Raw genomic sequence first — 23,245 nt, 5'->3', positions numbered from 1 at the left:
GGGCAGGCGTGAGAACAAAGATCGGGTATCTCGCGAGGAGGTGGGAACTGGAGCGCCGAAAGTTCCGTTCCCCATATCCACGATACGCCTAATTGCCGACGCTTTGCACCGCGCGCGTTTTCCTGATGTCCCATTTGTTTTCTCCTTTCCCCTCACATCGCGCGAAACGCGATCTCCCGCGGATCGTTGTTCTGGGTTGTTCACGGAGGACGGAGCACGTGGATTCCTCCGAAAGCGACGTACCTACGCGCAGGAAAGCGACCGCCGAGGCTTGATGAGCGGAGCTCGTCGGAGAAGCGAGAACCGTTTCCGTACATCGGCGATAAATTGTATAACAAATTCAGCATTATGTCATCCCAAAGCGCTAATGCCTGCAAAGCAATTCCCCTTATGAGTGACTAACGTGACTCATCCCTTCCTCATTATCCCCCGTGAACTAATCGAGCTTGCAAATTGCTTCTGCAGCGAAAGTAAAATAGAAGGCAAAGGCAAGCAATTAGGAGAAACCGCGCGTTATTTTGAGAGCAAACGTTCGGTTGAATAAAGTCAAACACTGTATTCCGCGAAGAATTATTTCGCGAGCTATTTATAAAGATATTTTTTCTCGAGACTCGATACGATCTGCAATATAGCCATTAAAAATATAGTTTCATTAATCTTCATTATTCGGAACATTGTGTACGACGGAGCAGTAATTGCTTGCACTTGGAATTTCTCGCGGGATTCTCGCAATCAACCTTGGACGCATTATCCGCGCTATGAATAGACGGCGCGCGATCGCGCGGGTAAACAATAGGAATTTCCGCGACGTTGCGCTCGGACGTTGCGCCATTTTTCCTCGGACACGTCGCCTCGTCGCCTCGTCGTCGCGATCCTTTCACCGGTTCGCCTTTTTCCTGCTTTCTTGCGCATTGCGCGATATGCCACCGTCTTTCTATCCGCGCGCGGGTAAATCGCGTGCGCGATAATAAGACATGTAACTTTCCGTCCGTTCGTCTTCCCGACCGTTTCCTGGCCCCCCGTCGCCGACGACGACGCGAATCGCGATCCTAAATTGCGATATATATCGCGATAGCGCATCGCCCGTGTCGCGCTCGTATTATAAGGTGATATGTACTTCATGTCGCCAAGCATGCGGTATGCATCACCTTCGTGATTCCCGTTAACGAGCGTTTCCGCTTTTCCTCTCTGTCCTCGCTCCCGGCCGCTTCGTTGTTATCGTCGTCGCACCTCGGTGCGCGTGTAGTTGTGCGTAATTGCGCCGCTCGTCCTCGCGCGTTTCCTCGCGAAAACAGACCGGTCGGACGCGACGAATGAAGACATTATGTATTATCAGCCCCGCCTGCGCGTCGTACGAGCATAAATAGAGCATTCCAGACCGACGCAAGAATGCCGCAGAACTAGAGTCTGAATAAATTCAGGAAAATTGTGAAATTTATCAAAATGAAGTATTCTTCGTCTTTGATGCACTCGGCGCGTTTAGTAAAGCGCGGTTACGTTCGTGGAATGTAAATGATTTTTTATAATTTTTTTCTCTTCTTCTTTTTATGATCATATTTCTCATACAAGACTAGATTTTTAAACAAGTTGAATTTAGGTTTTATTTTCTGTTGTATGACCCTATGACGATCGAGATTTTGCGCGGATACATAAAACACGACTGAGAATTTTCGCCGTTGCGCTTCTTAAGCTTTTGCACTTCGATGGGGGCAACTACTGCATATAAATAGCTTTATATATGTTAACGACGACCTTGTTATGTTTTAACATCGAAATACTTTTTTCTCTTGAGCAACGTCGATCTAATGAGCAACTGGCACTTCTCTGGCGATGTGTAAATGTTTACGATGTGCGTCGCGTCTGTCTATCACGTACAAAACCGGTCTAATCACGAGGAGACCAAATGTACATTAATTTTCGATGATGTTGCAAAAGCTCACGTGATCATCGCGATATTCTCAAAGTCATGGACGTTCGATCGGATTCGCTCCCGTTTAATCTAATAATCTCTAAAAAAAATATCAGATACCCTCTATTTTATTTTCTAGATTCTTAAACATTCTTTAGCTCGTTTAACAGAATAACTCGAGGTTTTATTTTATACAGATAATCCAGGGATTCAATATTATAATAATTACAGTATAATTTTAATATTTCAATATTAATAATTTACTAATATAATTAAACTCAGCGACTTTAATGAGATCACTTTCATCCAAGAATGTGAGGACAGATTCTCACTTCCGCGTTGAATTTCAATACGGAATCCCCTCCGTGTTTCACAATAATGACACAAATCGCCGCCGTGTTTAATAGAATGTTAATCGATTACCGTGTCGCGGCGACGGCCGGGGTTGCGGGGGGAAGAGCCGATTATGCTATACGCGTCTTTTTGCGGCTGGCGTAACTTTCCTTTCCCGGCGGCGCGCGGCGTTACGTGGACGATTCCGCGCGCGAGGAGACGAGAAAATAGAAAAATCCCGGCAGAGCGAATCTCACGCGCGCGCGCGCGTGTATGCGTATGAGTGTGCGTGCAATGCGTGCGTCGCGCGCGCTCGCGTGCAAGTGTACGCGCATGCGAGTAAGGATTATGACGATCGATAAGGAGAGCGTAACTTTCTTCCCACGAGGGAGAAGGAGGCACAGAGCCCGCCGCCGCGTTTCGATCGCGATTATTATGGCGAGCCGAGAGGAGGCTGCGGCGCGAGACTTTCTTCGCTCGGGTCCGCCGAGCTCCGTCGAGCTGCGGCGTGCATACACCGCGACCATTATTACCGCTTCGCTTCATTAAAAAGTCTTCAGGACTCTGACGCGCATCGTGTTAACCCATACACACGCGTATGCGCCGCGTGGCGCGCACGTTAGCGTAAATAAGCGTGTATATTTATCGCTAACAACGTTAATGCAGGTGTGCGGGCCAACGATTACGCTCTAGATCGCGCGCGGTATCGATTTTGCCGCGTGGAAATTTAGAAAGCGGCGACCGGCCGCACCGCGTGCTTACCGAAAGCGCGTGCGTTGCAAGATTCTTTCAATCGCGCCGAAGGAATTCGGTCGGAATGCAATTTTGATATATCGGTGGTAACGCTAATGATAACGATAACGACAGCATTGGAGCACGGGGAAGCAGTAAATAATCGCAATTATGTTACGGTGCATTACGAATCTTGCTTAATATACTAATTGTATTCTAATAACTAATTAATGATAAGCGCGGAGAACGAGAAGAAAATAAAAGAAGGACCTGTAATGGGAATGGATAATTAACTCGCTCGATTCAATATTAAGCAATCGCTGCGTTAAATATTTGGACAGCAGCCGCAAATATAAGCTCTAACTCTAAAAAGACCTTAAAATTTTTACATAAATTATATCGCAATGAAAGTCAATGGCCGTATAATACGCACACAACACACAATGACAAGGCGCGGATTTATTGTCCTCGGCGTGTTTCATGTGTTTTTCATACTACTACTTATTCTTCCAAGTTACGTAGCAACGATACCAATGTATGTACAGTTCTGTGCGTTTGCAATTTTAAATTCGTTTTCCTGCTATCATTCTTACATGACCTTTTAAAGTCGTGGCCTCTAAGCGACGCACGAAATTTTCGTCGAAATATTCTGTCCTTTTTTTAACAAGTCGTACTTACATACGAAAGTTTGAACGAAACCTTGAACCAGTATATCTTCTGAAAGGTCACAATTTTGCATTTATAATACTTTTCACCGTACCTGTCTGTCGTGTCTGTCGCGTGATCGAGGCTCCGATTTAAGTTGTTTTAATTAATCGATAATAAAAAGTCGATTGGCCGTGATGATCGGCCGAAAAAAGAGAACGAAAAACCGTACTTTATTATCACTCGTATACGGTGTTCGTAAGGTCAATCGTGTGACGTCAGACGTACATGTGCTTCGCATAATTAATTCGTCGTTACACCACGGAATTCTTTCATGCCCGACGCGAGTCTTGGCGAGCCTCGAAAGAGAGAGAGAGAGAGAACAGAATTAACTTTTCAGCTCTCAAAACCGGCACTCTCAATCCTCGCTTCGATCGATTCGCCAGGCCGCTCGTCGTGATCTTACCTCCGCGAGTTCGTCTCGTTCTCACGATTCGTTCGCCGAATCGTGCCTCGCGATGTCTAAACCGTGTCTACTTCGGCGGTTTTATTTATCCGACTATCGCTAATATTACGATCGTTCGTTATTATTAAATCGACTTATATTTTGTTTAAGGATTACGTTTGGAACTGCGATTTTGACAGGTCCACAATTTCGAAATGTAGCCTTCTTGAAAAAAAAGGGACACTGCTCTTCAACGAAGAAAGATATAAGAAAATTAATAAAAGTGATTTTTTTTTATTATTAGCGGATATAAGTAAACAAATAATATAGGAGCTAGACGCGTTACACGGTTTGTAGAATATTATTCTAAAATGTCGCAAGTATTTGAATGCATAACGTACTCCGTAATGCACGTCGATCGTCGAGTACGTTGCTAGGCATTCGCTCGGTCTCGTGCGACTCGAATCCGTCATGCGAAGACATCCTTTCTCCTATAAGAACGAAGCTATTACATGACGACGAGGTCGCTTATTGCGCATGCAGTCGATGCGCATGTATGGTTGTCGACCATCGACTTCGCGTTCGCCAGGAGGACACCGTTTCGGAGCTGTCACGGTCCTCGAAAGGACGCGATCGATATTGCCCGTCTATGGGATGTTTGCAACAGCTGTCGAGGCCGCCCTATATCTCCGCTCGACAATCGTTTCAGACGGCAAAATCGCAAATCGAATGACATTTTGTATCGAATCCGCGTTTCGCGTCGCGTTTCGTTGAAAGATGTTAAAACTTCCGACCGCGATGTCAGCGGGAACGTGTCCGAAGCTAACTCCGGCAACAAAGAATTATCCTGTAATCGTCCGTCCGCGCTTTGCCGATCGATAATTACGCGCGACGCAACATCCGATTTCTCGAATCGTGCAATTTTTCGACGGGCTAATAATACGCCCGTCCCTCCCCCCTCCCTCGTTCGTCCCTGCATGCGTCTCTCCTCGCGCAATTAACGTCTTTGACATTCGCGAGACGCGCGCATCAAGTTCGGATCGTCCGAAATGGAGATTTAATTACGGACGACGTGCGTAATATTAATTTACGTTTCTTTTTCTCCCTCGATCGAATCCCTTTTCAGTCTTGTTCGCGGACCACTCCTGCCGATCGTGTCCGCCGGACGTCACAAAGTGGGACCATTCGCGCTCCGAAGGCCGCGGTCCCGCCCGGCATATCATTCTATACGTGACTGTTAACGCAAATTGGCTTTTTCGCCGAACAATCGGTATACCGCGTGGCACACAAAGCGGTGTCGCAAGATCTCCCGCGCGCTCGTTTTTTACGCTTACGCTGGTTTTCGCGCGCGCATAACGACCGGGGGGACATAGTATATGTATATCGCCACGGAATGTCACGTGACTCCGAATTCAGCGCACTTGCGTAAATGCGCTTTAGTAATCGCATGTTCCTTTAGTGATCGGGTTTCTGAATACAATGTTACGTGGAAGCTGATTCGGCGTGTCCACAGTCCACGCTCTTTATGAGTGGAGACTGAAATCTTGCGTCCGATTTTGTATTAATCGTTAATAAATATTCCTGGTACACCTAATTCGGATTAAAACAGATTGCGCAGATATTAGGTAAATATTCTTTCCGCAAAAATAATTTCTTGACGGAAAATATTAATTGTCCAGAGTCGAACAAAGTTTATCGATCGTGATCTCGTAGGTATGCGTAAGATCGCGGTATGCCCAGGTTTGGCTTCCAATACACGTCGCGGTTGGTCACTTGCGGCTAACGCGCTATTGTTCTAACAGATACCACGCAACGCGTGGAATCACGATCCAGCTGTACCGTGTGCTGTACAACGTCGCGCACCATTCACAAAGTTAGACGGCGCTACGAGGGGAATGGAGGTCAAGTACTCGAAAACGTGGCCGCGATAATAACGCCTCGGAATAAGAGAAATTCCCTCGCCTGAGTTTACGCGACAGCGAGCAAACGTGGCTACCAAGTAGAAATTACGATCTCGAGCGAAAAAAAAGAAACAAGCGCGAGAGGATATTGTGCAAATTTTCATTCGATGTATTTCTCAACGTCAGAATGGTTACTTGCATTTTCTCTTTAGTTTTAGACGTTACACCCGATATCGCGATCATCGGTGAATCGCAACTTTCAATTCTGAGGGTAGATAAATTTACATTATTTATGTGTCTTAAGTCCACTTGATGCTACAAATGCTTTGAAGCGTTCTTCTTCTTTTTTCTTCACTGAAAGCATGTTGTAGTATTAAGTGGACCGCAGCCTTAATCACAAAACGCGTATATTGTGGAAAGATAGGAATAAAAACGAAAAATCCAAAAGCGCTGACTCGAGTCTCTTCATTCCTTGCGAAAGAAGGTGATGATTGAACTCTGCGTATTTGATAAATCGGGCATTAATATAAGATGAACATTCAACAAAAGGAGAAAATGAAAACATCCCAGAGTTCTTTAGAGAATTAATATCGCGTCATAAATGTCGACAACCGCGATCTATCACGCACTCTGTTACTGGTTTCGCCTTACGTGGCGCGATATATAAGTATCGCGCGTCCGGTTCCGTTGTTTTTTTCAATGAAAACCACAATCGTGCAAAAATCATCACCCTGCGTGAAGTAAGGTATGTGCGCGCGCGTGAAAAGCAGGAAAAGAAAAGTCGGAACCGTCGGAACCTCGGAACAAACGAAGAGGAAGAGGGAAGGGCGGGAGGGTGAGAGGCCCGCGTTTCTTCCGTCAGGCGCGCGAACGCGACTTCGACTCGCGCGATTCTGTTAGAAAGCGAGACCGATGTACGCGCGCATCGATGCATCGTGCAGCCGATGCCGCCGCTGGTCAGCTTTCTTCCGCTTGCGTGTCGCGTAGGTGGTGATTTTGTAATTTCCTCGCGAGGAACGAGGAGAGGAACGCGATATTGATAAGACGCACTGATGGATCCGCAGACTTCGCGGCACTGCGAAGAAAATAAACGGCGCGATCGATGATGATCTCGCGGAGAGCTTAAAATATTCTAAGAATCTACTGAAGATCCAAGAGTCGTTTATACGCATTTATCGAGTTGCTGTTTCTTCAATGACGACAATAATAACACAAAAAGTCGTTACATTCTATAAATTTATTTATTTAAAGGGATCAGTTATTAATATGGAATATTCATTTAAATATGTATATCTGATAAGAAAATAAATATAAGTTTAACGTTAACTTGCGACAGCTAATCATGTGTGTCACTTTTCTAACATAACGACGCGCGAAATTTACGTAACGGCCAACCTCGCCACAAAAATTCGATTTGTACTGACACATGGATGTTTATTGCTAAACCGTTGTAGTCGCCCGCGGGTGATATCCAAGTCAAACGAAATTTGCGATTTGTCTAATGAGGTGAAGGCCTTGACGAACTTCATACTAAAATAAGACTCTTTTTCGAGTCTTACCAAATAATCAAGATGGACGATAGAATTTCTCAATTCTTAATTCGTATTTCCTAATTCGTCGTGCGTTCATGCATATCAAGGGATCTTACGCAATAAAATATCATGGAACTTTACATTTGATTTAAATTTAAAATATCAAGGGATTTTACATTCGACTTAAAAAGTGATATGAAATTTAAAGATATGAAATAAAAAGTAAATAAAAGGTACTGCTTTAGGATTTAAAGAGAAATAGGATAGACATATTTCTTACGCTTATCTACCTCATAAATGTCTCTCTCAAAAGTCGTCTTCATAGACTTTAAAGTTGCCACCAGTCTGCGCATAATCATCATCCTTCGACGCGCGAAATAATTGTTTAATATTATGATGCAGTCTTACGAGTCTCTTTTATCTCGAGTTAGCGCTTTATCTCTTTCCGATTAACCGGTCATCAGGCACTTATTCACCGCAAGTAACCGCAGAGCGTTAAGCGCGCGCGGCGCATAAGTGCATAAATAATAACACGCAACGCGCGTGCGAGGAACGGACCGTACTGAAGGATAAATATTTACGAGAAAGGCGTAAAGGTACTACAACTGGTTTACCCAGCAATTGTTTTGCTCTTGAACGGGATAAACATAAAGTTTATCCAGGATACAGGCGCGACGTGTGGCGGCGAGAAGGAAGACGACCGCCAAAGACGTATTTTTCCAAAACCAGCCGTCCTCGTTCCTTTTTGCGATCAGCTTCTGCTGATCGAATCGATTAGGTCGACGACCTCGGTCGAAGGTCGTGACGTAATCACATTCGCGATTGCCGTGAAAGATAATCGCGTTACTCGTCGATTATTTCAGGTTCGGGATGCCTGATAAGAGACGGAAAAAAAGAGGATTAAGGAAAAAACCGACAAGACTCGAATAAGAATGAATGGGAGTTCCGTATTATACCTTCGCGAAATAAACTGCCGTTTCTATTCGCTCTCGCACGTCCTTCGGGTTTTCGCTTCTATCTCGCGAGAAGATGTGTATAACTGCAGGAATAAATTTTCTTATCTCGAAACGATGCTTCGCGATCGTCTAGGCTACCGTTACTTCGCGGCGAGATGCCGCACGAAATCACGAGTCCAGAAGCGAGAAACCATGTAATGAGAATTTTTTTTCCTTCTTTCATGCAACGTACATTGAAATGAATTAATTTTATACTTTAACTATGTACAATGGAAACGAGAATCCTGAATTCTTTTCCTTTTCTGCTTACTTTAACATACTCATTTCTCACGATTTTAAATGCAACTCCATTCAACATTAAAAAAAAAGACACGCGCTTCTAACTAACGGCAATGACTCATCCTCACCGTCTCTTCTTCTTCTCCCTTCAGGGGCGGCCGTTGCGTGCGGAGTCCTGCTGATAATTCTGGCCGCCGTCCTGGCGGTTCTATTCCCGAATCTCATCAACCTGGTCCTGGATAAGGAGCTCGCGATAACGGAGGGCGGCCGCACGTACAAATTCTGGAAGGAGCCGCCGGTGGTGCCGCGTATGCAAATTTACATTTACAACGTGACGAACGCCGACGAGTTTCTGAACAACGGCGAGAAACCGGCACTGCAAGAGCTGGGCCCGTACGTTTACGAGCAGCATTGGGAAAAGGTGGACATCAAATTCAACGACAATGGTACCGTCACCTACAAAGTCAAGAAGACGTTTGTCTTTAATTCGGTAAGTTGAGTAATTTATGGCACGGTAGTAATGCTAATTAAAAACTCATTAATTGATTTAAAAACTCATAATCTGCTTGAATCAAATCTGATATTTTTAACTCGCGTTAGAAAGCTACATCAATCTTGCTTTTTCAATCCATATTTGATTTCCGTGGAAATTGTAATTTTTCTAAGCTTATACTTTTCATCATAAATCTAAATTTAATTATAATTACGCTGCTCTCTACAAAATATGAGTACATGCATAATGCTTAGCTTTCTTTTCGCGCGAATATTTTCCAAGGTAGTTAATTAAAACAGCTGAGACCGAGACTGATATTTTTATTATGAGAAACGCGATTAGTATGCAAGACAATGCGCGTCTTTATCGCGCAGGATGTGTCACGATCATTGATTGTTCTTTTATTTATCGAGAATATGTATGTCGGCTGCTAAGAAGAAAAGCCAGCGAATCCGTGTTGAATGACAATCGAAGGCGTCACGTCGCCTCCGGGTTATTTAAATCCGTCATAGACCGCGTTCCTCTCCGCCGACTCGACTGCACGGTTACTCTTGCTCGCGCATCGAAATCACTGCCGCGACTTTCTACATTCGTCAGAGAAACGTTTCCACGGCGTAGTCGAGTGTATTTTATCGCGATTCGACGACAAGAAAGACAATATGTATGTACACAGATCGTTTTTGCTCCGAGAGAAAATTTATGGAAGAAAATATTTGTCAATATTATGTGGAAGTTTTGTATCAGTTCGCGGTTGACGTGGAATTTTCATTCTCCTCTAAACTCTCTCTCTCTCTTTCTCTCTGCTTCCAATCGCAAATTATTTTATATATAGTTATTTTTATTCACATATTTCTTTCACTTTCTGTTATTATCTTTATTTCATGTTTAGTTACGTCTATTTCACCGCGATTTAACTATTTTGTGTCATATCTTAAGTTTTATAACATGTTATATTTTTTATTAATATTTTGTCGCGTATATATGTATTTTAATTATTAATCTTTACCTCTTTCTATCTATTACAAAACAAATTTTCATCGTCCATTTATCCTTCTGCAAGTTTCCCCGTTATTGCATGTAATCAACCGGCTCGGTCAGATTTTTATTTCTTTTTCTTATTAAAATCTTAGAGCCTGTCAACCGGTTCCGAGGACGATCTGGTCGTCGTGCCAAACGTTCCTATGCTATCGGCTACCAGCCAGTCGAAGCACGCCGCTCGTTTCCTGCGACTGGCGATGGCGTCCATCATGGACATCTTGAAGATCAAGCCATTCGTCGAAGTGTCGGTCGGCCAGCTGCTCTGGGGCTACGACGATCCCCTGCTCAAGCTGGCCAAGGACGTCGTGCCCAAAGAACAAAAATTGCCGTACGATCAGTTCGGTCTCCTCTATGGCAAAAACGCGACCGGATCGGATCTGTACACGATATTCACGGGCACTACCGACATCACCAAATTTGGATTAATGGACAGGTGGAATGGCAAGGACGCCCTCGGTTTCTGGACCACGCAGGAATGCGATTCCATCATGGGCACCGACGGCAGCATATTCCCGCCTCATATTACGAAGGAGACCGTGCTCAAGGTCTTCGACAAGGACCTCTGCCGGACGTTGCCGCTGGTTTATCAGGTTTGTGTTTTTGTTGGTCGTCGTTAATTATCCGGCTGATACGACCAAAGGCGGATGATGGCCTTCCCGGACTCCGGCCACTCCGGCCAAACAATTTTTCAAGATTGCAAAATACGAAAGGAAGATCGGAGAAAACGTCTCCGTTTCTGTCTTACATAGCGTATTATTCATCTAATATTTCGATCAATAGTTAATTAATTTTATAATCGAAAAAAATATATCAATATTTAATTTTTAATATTTTTAATTTAAGTTAATCCCAAAGTTTTTACTTATTTAATAGAACATTCATAATTGTCGTAATAAAAAATATTGAAAGCATGGCGCGTCAAAAAATAATTAAGTAATATATATTTCGGTATCTTGGATCAGCAATTGACCCTTCAAGAACAGCTCGATTAATATTGACCGAACTTTAGAAAAATAAGTACAGAAAAATAAGATTAATACCTATATTTCAAGTTGTTGCTTAGAATTTGTTCAATTTTGTTTTCAATCATGTAAGTCACGCGTTTACTTATTTAATAGGGCGGTGCCAGTTTTACAAGTAAAAGAAATATCGCGCGTCAAAGAGAATTGTTTTTTAGCGCGACGTGATAGCCTCCGGAGGGATCCCCGGCTACAGATTCTCCCCGCCGACGAATGTCTTCACGACGGTGGAGAATCTGCCGTCGCAGCAGTGTTACTGTCCAGCTGGACCGCCGTGTGCACCGGAAGGCACATTCAATGTCTCCATGTGCCAATACGATTCGCCGGTTCTCCTCACTTTCCCGCATTTCTACCTTGGTAAGTGTCACGTAACGCGCGCAGCGGCGAAGCAGCTTGTTTACAAATCACTCTCGTAACGAGACACTCGGGGCTATTTTTAATCATCGCCAATTATCATATTTATCGGAGTTACTTGCGATATTTCGATGTCGGACGATATATATATATGCGTCAAGATGACGCGAATCGGTTGGGTAACACTCGGCACAAGTACTCGCGTCTTGTTTTTGCCGTAATTATTATTATCATTTCTCGGGATTGATTACGGGCTTCCCTAATCGCGGAAAACGTGATACACATCACCCGACTTTGACGTAACTATCGTGTCGTGATTGTTGTGAATCTCCCGACACTGCGAGATAACATACGTCGTTCGCGAGCCGATCGTTACGCGTTACTTCAATCTCGCGTGTATCTAAAAGTGTATCGTCTTACGTAAGCGCAGCGGATAATTCGCGCCGCGAATTATTTTCTTAGCGGATTATCGTGATAAATCTATTTGCGTCATGTGCAACGCGCGCCGCATCCTTCGTCGCCGACGTTTTCTTATCCGTGTGCCCCGGTCGCGACTGGCGATCGCTCGTCGCGATTTCCTGATCGCTGACAAACGAGAGCCGCGCGATTTCTCGTCCTCTCGCGCCCATACGTCGCCTTTTCTTCACGGGTAACCGACCGACCGATCGATCGACAGGCCGCGGTTAACGAAGATCGTTTACGTGCGTGCCAGTTTCACAAGCGAGATCTACCTGTCGCGCCGCTTCCGGCTTCGCGCGACTCATAAACTAGAAGTCGGAATCGGTCGAGCAGTCTGTTACCACGAGGCCTATTTTTTTTTCTAGGAACAATCTCTTTCGCGCATCCGCTGCGATTCTCCCACGGAATATTATGCGAGCTGTTTCTCTTTCTTGCTCTCTCTCTCTCTCTTTTTCTCTTGCGTTGATCGCACTTATTTTCGCGCCGCAAACTTTTACTTTCAACGCTCCGGATTTTAGACGATGCCCCAATTCAACGCCTCGTTTCACCGCCGCATGTAAAACCGTTCTCTCGCTATAAAACAAAATGTGCGCGGGATACTCGATCGATTTCGTTTGTAAGTAATACGCAAGATGCCTCAGATCAAGCGAGAAATATTCTAAATGCAAATTTCTTGAAGAATTCTTGGCATAAATTTTTTTTTAAACGGCTCCTGCACCTGGATTTCTGAGAACTTCTCCGAAGAAAGAGCACGACGATTGAATGTTATTTTGTATTGACACTTATATAAACGTCTGCTTTAAAAGCTATTTAATTATAAATGCGAAAATAATAACGAGAAGACTCCGTAGTCGTGAATATTTAAGAAAAAAAATGGGAAAGAACGGACGAGATATCGCTAAATTCCGATTCGTTAACATCATTACTGATTACTGTTGCGTTTATGCGTTTTGAAATACATTAAGCGTCTCAAGTACGGCTCTTAAAGCCGCTCGACCGACGATTAAGCGCCATTTAACTGCGACGCATTGTGTCCATTTTATATAATGTAACCACACACGGCGACTTTTGACACCGCGTTATTATGTAAAGGCACGAACGTAGTCAGGTCTAATGGTTAAACAGGTACCTCTGCTGAATCGCGTTGCATAAAAACAAACTATCATTCTAATTTCACAAATTGCGTAACAATTAGATATTACAAATTAAAAAAATATATTGATTACTAATCGTAATTTTAATAGTAATTCAACTAGTTTTATAAAGAAAGAGAAAGAAGGAAGAAGAGAGAATAACAGAGTAGAATAACAGTAATAACTTGGTTCTACCGAGTGATTGAGATTCTCGATCGTTGTTTATCTGGTTGATCGTTCCTTCCAGCCGATCCGGCTTTACGGGAGGCTGTGACGGGCATATCGCCGCCGGAAGCTGAGAAGCATCAGCTCTACATCGATGTGCAACCGATAATGGGCACGGCCATGAAGGCGCGAGCGAGGGTGCAGATAAATCTCGCGGTCAGCCAAGTGCGAGACATCAAGCAGGTCGCTTCGTTCCCCGACATTGTTTTCCCCATCATGTGGTTCGAGGATGTAAGTATATGGTACTTTTTTAATTATCCCCGGCGTCAATTGTCCGCAGACAATATATCTGATAGTTCTGTGATATCCATTGATCTCGTGATATTAATTATGTAATAACATAATATAATATGTTATTACATATCACGCTGTTCATATATCGTGCAGTAACATCGTCTTAACTTAATACATTATTTATGCAATATATGCGTAATGGTAATTATAATTGATATATCCTTGACGCGATGTATCTCTCGCAATTGTTAAAATTTTTGATTGCCATCTATCATTATCCACGATAGGCTGTAAAAAAAACGCATGAGTATCGAGTTTGCAGTCAATTTTTTGCAAAACTTTAATTCATGTTGAATAGTTACGTATGAATCATTGCGTGTTTTGTGTAAATTATTATGCAGCAGCCGTAGTTAAATGTTAAACGAGCGCGGCGGCTATCACATCACACGTGGATTAAATTGCAGATCCTAATAGGATGCGAGAGCTAACGCAAAAAGTGGAGACGACCGCTTTTTCATGGCTGATAATCATATTGTTCTAAAAAACTACTAAGAATATCGCTTATTAAACCTGCCAACGTAGCATAAATTTTGTTAATTATGCCAATGAGAGTCTTGATGCAAACGAGGGTCGTACGTCTCTGGCATGTTGACGAACATAAAACATATAAGAATAAAATAATACAGAAATATATTTAAAAATATATCGGAAGTGTCTCGTTGTGACAGTGCGCGCGCGACATTCCGCCATATTGGCTTACAAGTTGAAAGGATAGGAACGAGAAGGAAAAGGAAGACAAAAAAATGGCAAGAAGCGAGCATTCAAAATAGAAATGATACGATACGGTCACCTCCAAAACAAGATTCGCACACATAAAAATTTTGAAGCAGATATAACGCGTTTTAATACGGAGAAACGGGAGATCGGGATCGGCAAGCTTTATGAGAGACATTAATTATATTATTATTCATCAGCAGCGCTCGGATTGAGAACCTTCCAAATCTTGAATTATTTAGTGAGCCACCTCGATCAAATTAGTGTGACGCTACGAGGAATTTATTTATGCGAACGGAATCAAATTAAGTCCCTCTCAAGGATACCCCGGCCGCGGAGGAATTCACGCACAATGCGCCTTGATTCGTTCCCCCTTATCCTACGTTACTGGACAACGCGGGACACCGCGGGACACCGCGTCGCTTACAAATCGTCGTCATCATCGTCGGAGCCGGTCGCGCAGGTGAAATTTTCATCTCTGCCTCCGCCCGGTGACGACAATGACGAGGGAACGTGCCTGCCGTTCGGCCGTTTCGCACGGACGGCCGCTCGGCAACGACGTGCGTACTGCGTTTGAATACCGCGCACGTAGAGGAGCCGTATTGCCGCGCGCTTTTCGCTCATGATTCATATTAATGGAACTCGTCTCGACGCCACTAAAACATCGTCCTCGCGTCGCGATGTCCTTTGACGGGAGGAAAAAAAAAAGAGAAGGAGAAATACTCTCCGACTCCGAGAATCTCCTTTGTACTTGAGACAGCACGTACGTCGAGAGTGCAAGAAACTTTGATTTGACCATTTCAGGAAGATGTTCAAATGAAGAAGACGCGAAGATAAAGATCGCGCTTCTTAATTGTATTCGAAATTGCATCTCCGCCGACGACTCGTCTCAAATAAAATGGCCGAACCGGATGTGCTCTAAACTCTCGCTTAAAAACTTCTTTACCCCAATGCATAATATACAATATATTGCAACCAATATTTTACTTTTAATTTTATCTTAATGTTTTTAATTTAATTTGTTATCTTTTTTTTAAATTACTTTTTAAGCGAGAGAAACAATGGAATTAGCACGCGATTACATCTAATCCTTATTAATCGTGGGCATTAGTATTATGTACGTATATAAGTAGAGTGTAGAGTGATCTAGGCTAATTTAGTTTGTCCTTAGTGAATTAATTATATGTAATTAATGTGTTGGTCTTGTAATTCTCCAACTAAGGACGAAAACTAATTATAGGTATATTTTCATATGTGTGTAAGCTTATTTTCTGCTGATTCGCATTTATCCACCATGAAAAAAGATTTCATAATAATAACTTACAATTAGAAGAAAGGATAATGATAAAAAAAACCTTTAAAATGGAGATAAAACAAGTTATGCAGAATTATTGTAAAGTAGAACTAATAAAGACTGAAATGCCTAAGTGTTGCAACGCACAGAGACACATGACTCGAGAAAAAAAACATTTTTTTAATGGAAATGTTTACTCTTAACGACGATAAGAGGAAACTTTTCAGAATAATTTAACAAGCCACTTAATTAAAGATTGGCGAATCGAGAGGAGGAATTTCTCTTTCTCGACGGATATGTAGGCGGTCCAGTATTGATAATATGCTTTCTCTTTTATCGCGCAGTGCGTCGACGAGCTACCCCAGGAGATGCGCTCCCTGCTGAAGCTGGTGGTGGAGCTGCCGCCGGTTGCCCACGCCGCGGTGTCCGGCGCCCTGGCCGCGATCGGCGCGATCGTCCTGCTCGGCGCGCTCATGTGCCTGGCGCGCGCCGCCAAGCGCCAGGAGAAGCTTCATCTGAGCAACCCGCTGCCGGCGAACGCGACGAGCACCAAGAACGGCCAGCTGAACCCTGCCTTCAGCAAGTAGAGAGTCCAGCCGGTCCAGCGAGTGTGGGAATTGAGACGAGTGCGCGAGTGCTCGGAGTTCCGCCCCGCGAGAACGAGCCGCGCGACGAGTGTACCCTCTCGCGAGAGGACTTGGACGATAATCTTACTTATTTCATAGGCGACGGGCATGTGCTTTATATCTCGATTAGGATTTCCACGTTCGAACCTCGCGAGTCTCGCGAGAGAGAAGAAGGAAGAGAGGGAGGGAGGGAGGGAGAGGCTCCTCCGACGCGACGCGAATTTTATTCCATCGCGCGGGCAGCCGATAGTTTTATTTATGTTACGTTACGTGTATTTCTTCTCGGGATGGTATTTTGTCAGACGCTGTCAAGTCGCGCGAGTACAAATCAATCGCGAACAACGGTCGGCGACGAATTCGAGATCCGCGGGGCAGGTGATTCGACATCGTCTTCTTCTTGCTCGAGATGTAATCGTGACGAATCGACGGGTCTTTCCTCCGCGAAGGAGCAAGCTGACGCTCCTTCGCATTGAGAAAAATGCCTAAAAAATATACGTACGAATTTTAAATCGATGTCTTTTCGGCGAAAACACTACGCTTCGTCGCGGTTTTTTAAATTGAATTCTTATAACCGAGAAATTGATCGAAAAATAAAGTCTCGTTGTCTGTTTATATTTACTTGATATTAGTTTTGTGGAAAGGGTAATACTAAACCTGTCGACGAATGTTTTTCCTACAATGTTTTTCTGCGATACCGAGCGGAAATAGGAAATTGGAGTCAAGTCATTGTGTTGCGAGGAACTCGGCGATTGAAATTTACAATGACGCAACGTCGTTTCTTTTTATCAGGATTATTAATATTAATAACGAGACTTCTTGCTGCACACGATCGAATCGATCCTCATCAGGATCGCCGTTTAATCGCGCGAGGCAATTATCGTCGCGAGCACTGACGTAAGGATCAAAGATAAAAATTGATATTCCGTCCATGGCGTTGTCCCGAGGCCAAGCTTCGTTCACGACTTCAATTTGGATTGCACGAGCGTGTTTGCAACGAGTAGTTTGTGTAATCGAGACGCAGCAACAGCGGAACGACAGAAATCTTCTTTTCTGTACATATAGAATCTGGCCGTCGTTGTCGTCTACGAATTGTAATTACCAAGAATGTACTATTTCTCGTTATTCGTTTGTACATTTATTATTATTATTATTATAAATAATGTTATTAGACGTAGATTATAATTAGATCTAATAAATGAATTACTTTTGTATGATAAAAATCAAAAGATACCAAATTGCGCGCGCGCGTGAGAAATCAGGTTTTGGTGTCAGCGTAATCGTTATATGTATAGTTGTACAACTATATTCTTTCTCAAGTTTTACTAACTCTAAAAAATCACGCGCGTATGTAAAACTCTATAAGAAAGCTAGAGTCACAATCTATTAGCTTGTTGCAAAAGATTTGTCATTTTCATCAAACTTCGTATTAAATAAAATTATAAAACTAAAATTCCTTAAAAAGAAAATCAAAAACTCTTTTTGGAATCTCGTGGCGGTAGTTTCGCTTCGATTTTGTTGAAATTCTGTCTCGACAAGTATATCTTTTGCACCAATCTGATATTTTGATTTAAATTCCAAATATGAAAGAAAAAGAGAGACAGGAATAGGAACTCTCCACTTATTGCTCACATCTTATTCTTATGTATCTCTTCTCTTTCGTCTTGGGAATTTCCAAGTGTCCTCAAATTTTCTTTCGCCTTTTCGTTCTTCTTGCAAGGAACGAGGAGAATTAGGGACTCGTTCGAGAGATGAATGCAGGAGGAGTGAGGAAAATATATGATAGAATTAATTTTGTGACGATTAGAAGTTGAATTTGGTGTTCCACGACCATTCCACTCCCACACGCCATTGCACTCGCGCGCGATACTGCGTTGCGACACAGATGTTATTACATATGATATTATTACTACGCGTTTATCGGCCACGTGCACTACGATGAACGACGTATATGTATGCGTGTATGTGAAGACGGCTCTTGCACTGATATGAAAACGAGTTTTTTTTCGACGAATTAAGAGCTCACTTCGTTTCTCGGGTTATCAAAATGTTAACGCGCACGATGGAGCATGTGTAGACGAATTAGCGATAAATCAAGCGCGACGAGGCGCGATTTACATGAATTACGATTGGCCATATCCGCCAAAGGATAGATAATTATAATTCCAGACTGCGGCGTGAGATAAAAGATCGCGAGGCATTTGCGAAGGTAAGTAGAGGAGGTCCGTCGTAAGAGGATAGCTGTAAATGCCAAAAATAAAAATCTACCGTACGCTATATTATAATAAAACTTTTTTTTTTCAACCAGTGTAGTAAAATAGAAAATAACGGCGCGCGCCGTATAGTTTTTTACATATGTACAATATCATTCAATATCAGACACACAGATTTCAACAGAGATCTCTCCGTTCTTTTAGACTTAGGACGAATATAAAAAGATACGTGGCGCATACCGATGAATACCGCGAGTCTTGCGGGCCCCGATGAGATAAAACTTACATTCTACGTTAAAGCAACACCTATATCGAATCTCGCCGTCGAGACAACGAGCTCGTTAATTGAACGGTTGTATGTAATACGTACTGCCGTCGCGCGCGCGTGTGCGTCACCTATTAATTAAGTACAGGTCGTTCATTACGGCGTAACGCACCGTCGCGGTCGGCGACACCGGCAGGTAATAATACGACGAGATGCGAGAATGCCGCAACCGTCGACGGATCGCAATCGCCGCCGGCATAATTGCACGTTATTTTCCGATGCACTAGAGTCTCAATCACAGCTTCAGCCGCGTTGCGGGCGTGTTTTCTCTGTCACGTTCTCACGGTGCACAACAGCGGTATGTCAATTTATCGTATAAGGAACTAATGGTCCATCGACGTTCTCGTAGACTTTGCGGCTCGCCGTATCGATTGTTTCGTAATTTTAAATAACACTATGATAATAATATAACACGATGGATTGCGTACGAATAAAAGAGATCTTCAAATGCTCGCTAATTCGTTTTTAATTCATCCTTTATATATATATATATATATATATATATATATATATATATATTAAAACAAACAAACAAACAAACACATTTAATTTCACGAGCGGATATTAACATTTTTATCCATATTTTTGAGAATATTATTATTCGACAAACAAAAGTAAAAGAATCGTCCCTATTTATTCGTAAGATCCAAAGTATAATAAGATCGCTTGGTAAATGCTTTGTTAAAGCGCAATATGTCGTTAATAAATTATTTCAAAACAGACGAGCAATATTTCCGCGAGCAGTATAATTTTTGTCTCCAAGAAACGTGGCAAATTGTCATTATCACGCTGAAATTGTTCGCAATGACGGATTCCCTCCGTGTGGATCGAGACCAGTTTGCCAGTAACGTACATTATTCTAATTGCACAACAATTATTAACGTTACCGAGCTCTACTTGGCGATACAAATTCGTTCTCCCGTGCAACTCTACGAGAGACTAACGATTCGCATCTTCTGCTTCAAGTCGAATGTTGACTGATCGAGCACGAAAAACCCCTCGAGGCGTTTAAAAAGTTCGAGACGTCTAAAAAATTAGACCTTTCAGTATTCCCTTACATCCGCATTACCTCGGAATTCTTTTTTTCTTTCCCTAGGTGGATCAAGGATCTCCGCTCATTCGTTCCTTCTCTCCGAGCGGTTTCCGTTCCGATCAGACCTCGAGAAGGTTGTTCTGAATGAAAGAGTTTCTCTGGAGAACCACGTCTTGTTCCACGCGATATTTCCAGAGACAGGCAATCATAGCGGTCAAGGAGAGTATCATTGTTATCAGACTGCCCCATTGCGCGGCCATCTCCACGTTGGCAGCTGTGAAATGCGCGCTCTGAAGGACCTCCAATACCTGTTCCGGAAGCTCGTCTGTTCCAACCTCGAGCCAGATAAGCGGAAGAATCGTGCCGTCTTTCAGTTTCCCGAGGAACGGCACGCCGATCGCCCTTCGCACCTCCAGGTTCACTTGCAGCCTCGACCAGCCGGCCATGGCGACCGCCAGGCGCTAAAAACAGAAATTTAATTTGATTTTTATTCGCTCTCGATCATAAAATTAGCAAAAGATGGAGATGACGTTGCTTCCAAATTTCTTTACATAAATTCTAATTAAAACTGAAAGCTACTAGCAGAGTTCTAATTACAATAATTTAGATGTAACGATTTATTATCTAGCGTAATGAATATTTAATAATAATAATTAAAATTTTAGTATCGACGTACCGGATGTAGGTCTACGAAACTCTCGTGATCTTCCTGCCGAGGATTCAAGCCATCTATTTGCTCCAGCAGGGACTCGTCGGCGCCATAAAAATGCGGGAACGACGAGAGCAACGGCGAGCCAAAGCTGCACGCGGACATGTTGAAGAGTCCCGTGGGCGGGCAGACTCTCGTGCCGTGTACTTTTTGGCAGAAGCACTCGTTTTGCTTGTCCGAAAAGTTATATGCATCCGGGGTGAATTTGTACCTGAGGTAAAATAAAATCGTACGTGTCAGACATAATCTTCAATCAGTTCTCTATCTTCCAACAGAGAACTGATCGGAAGGATTTGTTTATAACGCAAGAAACGAACGATTCGACATGTAAGAAAATATATTATTATTAAATAATAGCAAAAAATCAAATTAGAATATATTTTTTGAAATATTCATCTAAAGAATATCTTTCGAGGACGATTGGAAATATTCAGGAATAGTTTTATCTCTCTTTAAAGATCGACACGTTTGAAATTGAATCGTGACACATCATGCGCAAGGTTTACATTTTTTTTTGTTTACCTTAGGGAAGGCATGCCGTAAGTGATCACTTGTTCGGTGAAATGGAAGGGTAGCTGCCTGCAAATGTCCTTAGAATACACGTAGATAGGTTTGCTTGTGTCCTCTATCACGTTGGGCGGAAATGTGATGCCGTCGGAGCCCCTGACCTTATCGCATCGCTCGTCATCCCAAATGTGCCGGTTGTCCATCCCGTTCACTCGTTCGATCATGCCGAGATTTTCCATGCCTTGCGATCCCGTGTGCATCGTGATGCGATCCCCATCGATACCATTTTTCTGTAAGAAAAACGCGCGTTTTACATTAATCGTGACTGAATGACCGTGTTATCTCGCCAGTTTCCCGTTTCCCGAAAGAAATAATCTCGCTTTGACGCCGCGATAAAATTATCTTTCGTGGTATTCACTTAACTTTCATAAAAATGTAAGGCCTACAGCTATAAAATAAATATTTGAAGTATATTTCTTAAAGAAGTAACATTTTTCATTTTCATAAGACGTCTTATGTCCCGATTTTGGACATCGCGTTGCCTGGGACAAAACCCTTCGCGATTAAACGTACCATGGCCATTAAGCCGAACTTTTCGAAGGGTATCTCCCGCTGGAGCATCATCAGCGGCTTGGCCATTTCGAAGAGCTGAGTATCGTATCCCCAGAGGAAACCGTCGGCGGTCACGTTGACGAACGTCGACTCCCGCAGACTCGACAGCACCGTGTTAATGAAGAATCGCACCGCGAAGCCGAGGTCCCGGACGTACGCAGTGGTGAACATCAACGGCACGTTCGGCACCACGATGGTGTCGTTGCCGGGTCGGCCGCCCACCCACTCGAAGGACCTCTTGTCCTGGTAGGTGACCGTGCCGTTATCGTGCAACGCCACGTTCGTGCGACTCAGGGTCTCGCGGTACTCGTAGGGACCGAGCTCCTCGACGCGCAGCTTGCTCGCCACCCCCGCCTGGAACTCGTCCACGTTCGTGTAATTGAAGATGCGGATGTTGTATTTGATTCTGGTGGGCGGACGCTGCCACCAGTCGAAGGCGCGGGTGCCGTTTCGCAGTTCCATCTGCGACAGCACCACGTAGTCGTTGAACGCGTCCGTGTACCAGAACGCGTAGAAGACAGCGGAGCTCATCACGAAGACGCCGCAGTAGATCCAGGCGCTCCAGAAGCGAAGACGATGGCTGCGCCCGCAACGTCCGATCGCCTTCTTCTCTATGTCCAGCTCGGTCATCGAGATCGTCATGCCGATTGCCAGGGTAACCGGTGAAAGAAAGGATTAATCGCTCTCGACGCTAATTGCCGACGCTAATTCTCAATCCTCATCGAGGATCAGAGAAGAGATTTAATCTTGATTAAATTTCTAGGATCTCGAGACTGAGGATCTGGAAAGCTGTCCTCTCCGCGAAACCGGAGTTGTTGATGATCTGAGCACTCTCCGTCGAAGACAAACGGCTGGACCGTCTCCGACGCGTTTGAATGGAAATATCAATCGGACGCAAACACAGATAAGCCAACGGGAGCGTCACCGTCGACGTACAACGTTTTCGACGAACTAGCCGGTTGAGCCACGCCGACCGCGTACAAAAATCTCCCCGCCTTTTTTAAAAATCCGGCGATAACCTTGCCACGCGGCGATGACCTCTTGATGGCTAACACCTCCGATATACAGCTCGGGGAGTTCGGAGACGAGCGCGCGCACTTAGGGCCTCGCTATCTCTATTCCTCGCCCCTCTTCAGCATCCGTCCGAGGAAATACCTGAAGATCTAACGCGTTTATCTCTCAACAAACGGAACGAACGTCTCTCCGAGACGCTTCCGAAAGATCATTCCTCTTCGGACGTATATCTCGCACATCGTCTATATAATACTCTAAATACTCTAAATCTTATCGGAAAAGTGTCATGCGAGTTGACATTTTGTTTCGGGTCAATTGCTGAACAGCACAACATTTCGAAAGAGCCTGAAGAGTGTTTGAAGGAAGGAGGGAAGAGAATGAAAAATTGGAAAGAATCAGAAAAAATACTGATCACTATCAAGGTCATCGCTGACTCGACTATCGCGGGTTGATT

General features: G+C 43.7%; 2 protein-coding genes across 2 annotated transcripts in view; one reads left to right on the top strand and one right to left on the bottom strand.

Annotated features, from left to right (window-relative positions):
* Positions 1-18,170, top strand: part of Emp (epithelial membrane protein) — a 31,318-nt gene extending 13,148 nt beyond the window's left edge. The window contains exons 2-6 of the mRNA XM_071726517.1: positions 8,885-9,222; positions 10,356-10,853; positions 11,441-11,639; positions 13,476-13,684; positions 16,100-18,170. Of these exons, the coding sequence (XP_071582618.1) occupies positions 8,885-9,222; positions 10,356-10,853; positions 11,441-11,639; positions 13,476-13,684; positions 16,100-16,342 (1,487 nt within the window). The 3' untranslated portion in view covers positions 16,343-18,170. The remainder of the gene's footprint in view (positions 1-8,884; positions 9,223-10,355; positions 10,854-11,440; positions 11,640-13,475; positions 13,685-16,099) is intronic.
* A 483-nt stretch (positions 18,171-18,653) lies between these two features.
* Positions 18,654-23,016, bottom strand: LOC139787433 (lysosome membrane protein 2). The gene is made up of 4 exons (XM_071726518.1): positions 21,739-23,016; positions 21,181-21,455; positions 20,626-20,869; positions 18,654-20,410 (listed from the first exon to the last, which is right to left on the bottom strand). Exons 1-4 carry the CDS (start codon positions 22,417-22,419, stop codon positions 20,069-20,071), a joined length of 1,542 nt encoding a protein of 513 aa, XP_071582619.1. The 5' UTR covers positions 22,420-23,016; the 3' UTR covers positions 18,654-20,068.
* Positions 23,017-23,245: the final 229 nt, after the last annotated feature.

Source organism: Temnothorax nylanderi, unplaced genomic scaffold (genome assembly GCF_030848795.1).
Source record: "Temnothorax nylanderi isolate EJ_2023f unplaced genomic scaffold, tnyl_v1.0 TNYL_tig0009_pilon, whole genome shotgun sequence".
Lineage (NCBI taxonomy): Eukaryota > Metazoa > Arthropoda > Insecta > Hymenoptera > Formicidae > Temnothorax > Temnothorax nylanderi.
Note: the sequence above shows the minus strand (reverse complement) of the source record. Positions and strands in the feature narration are given on the sequence as shown.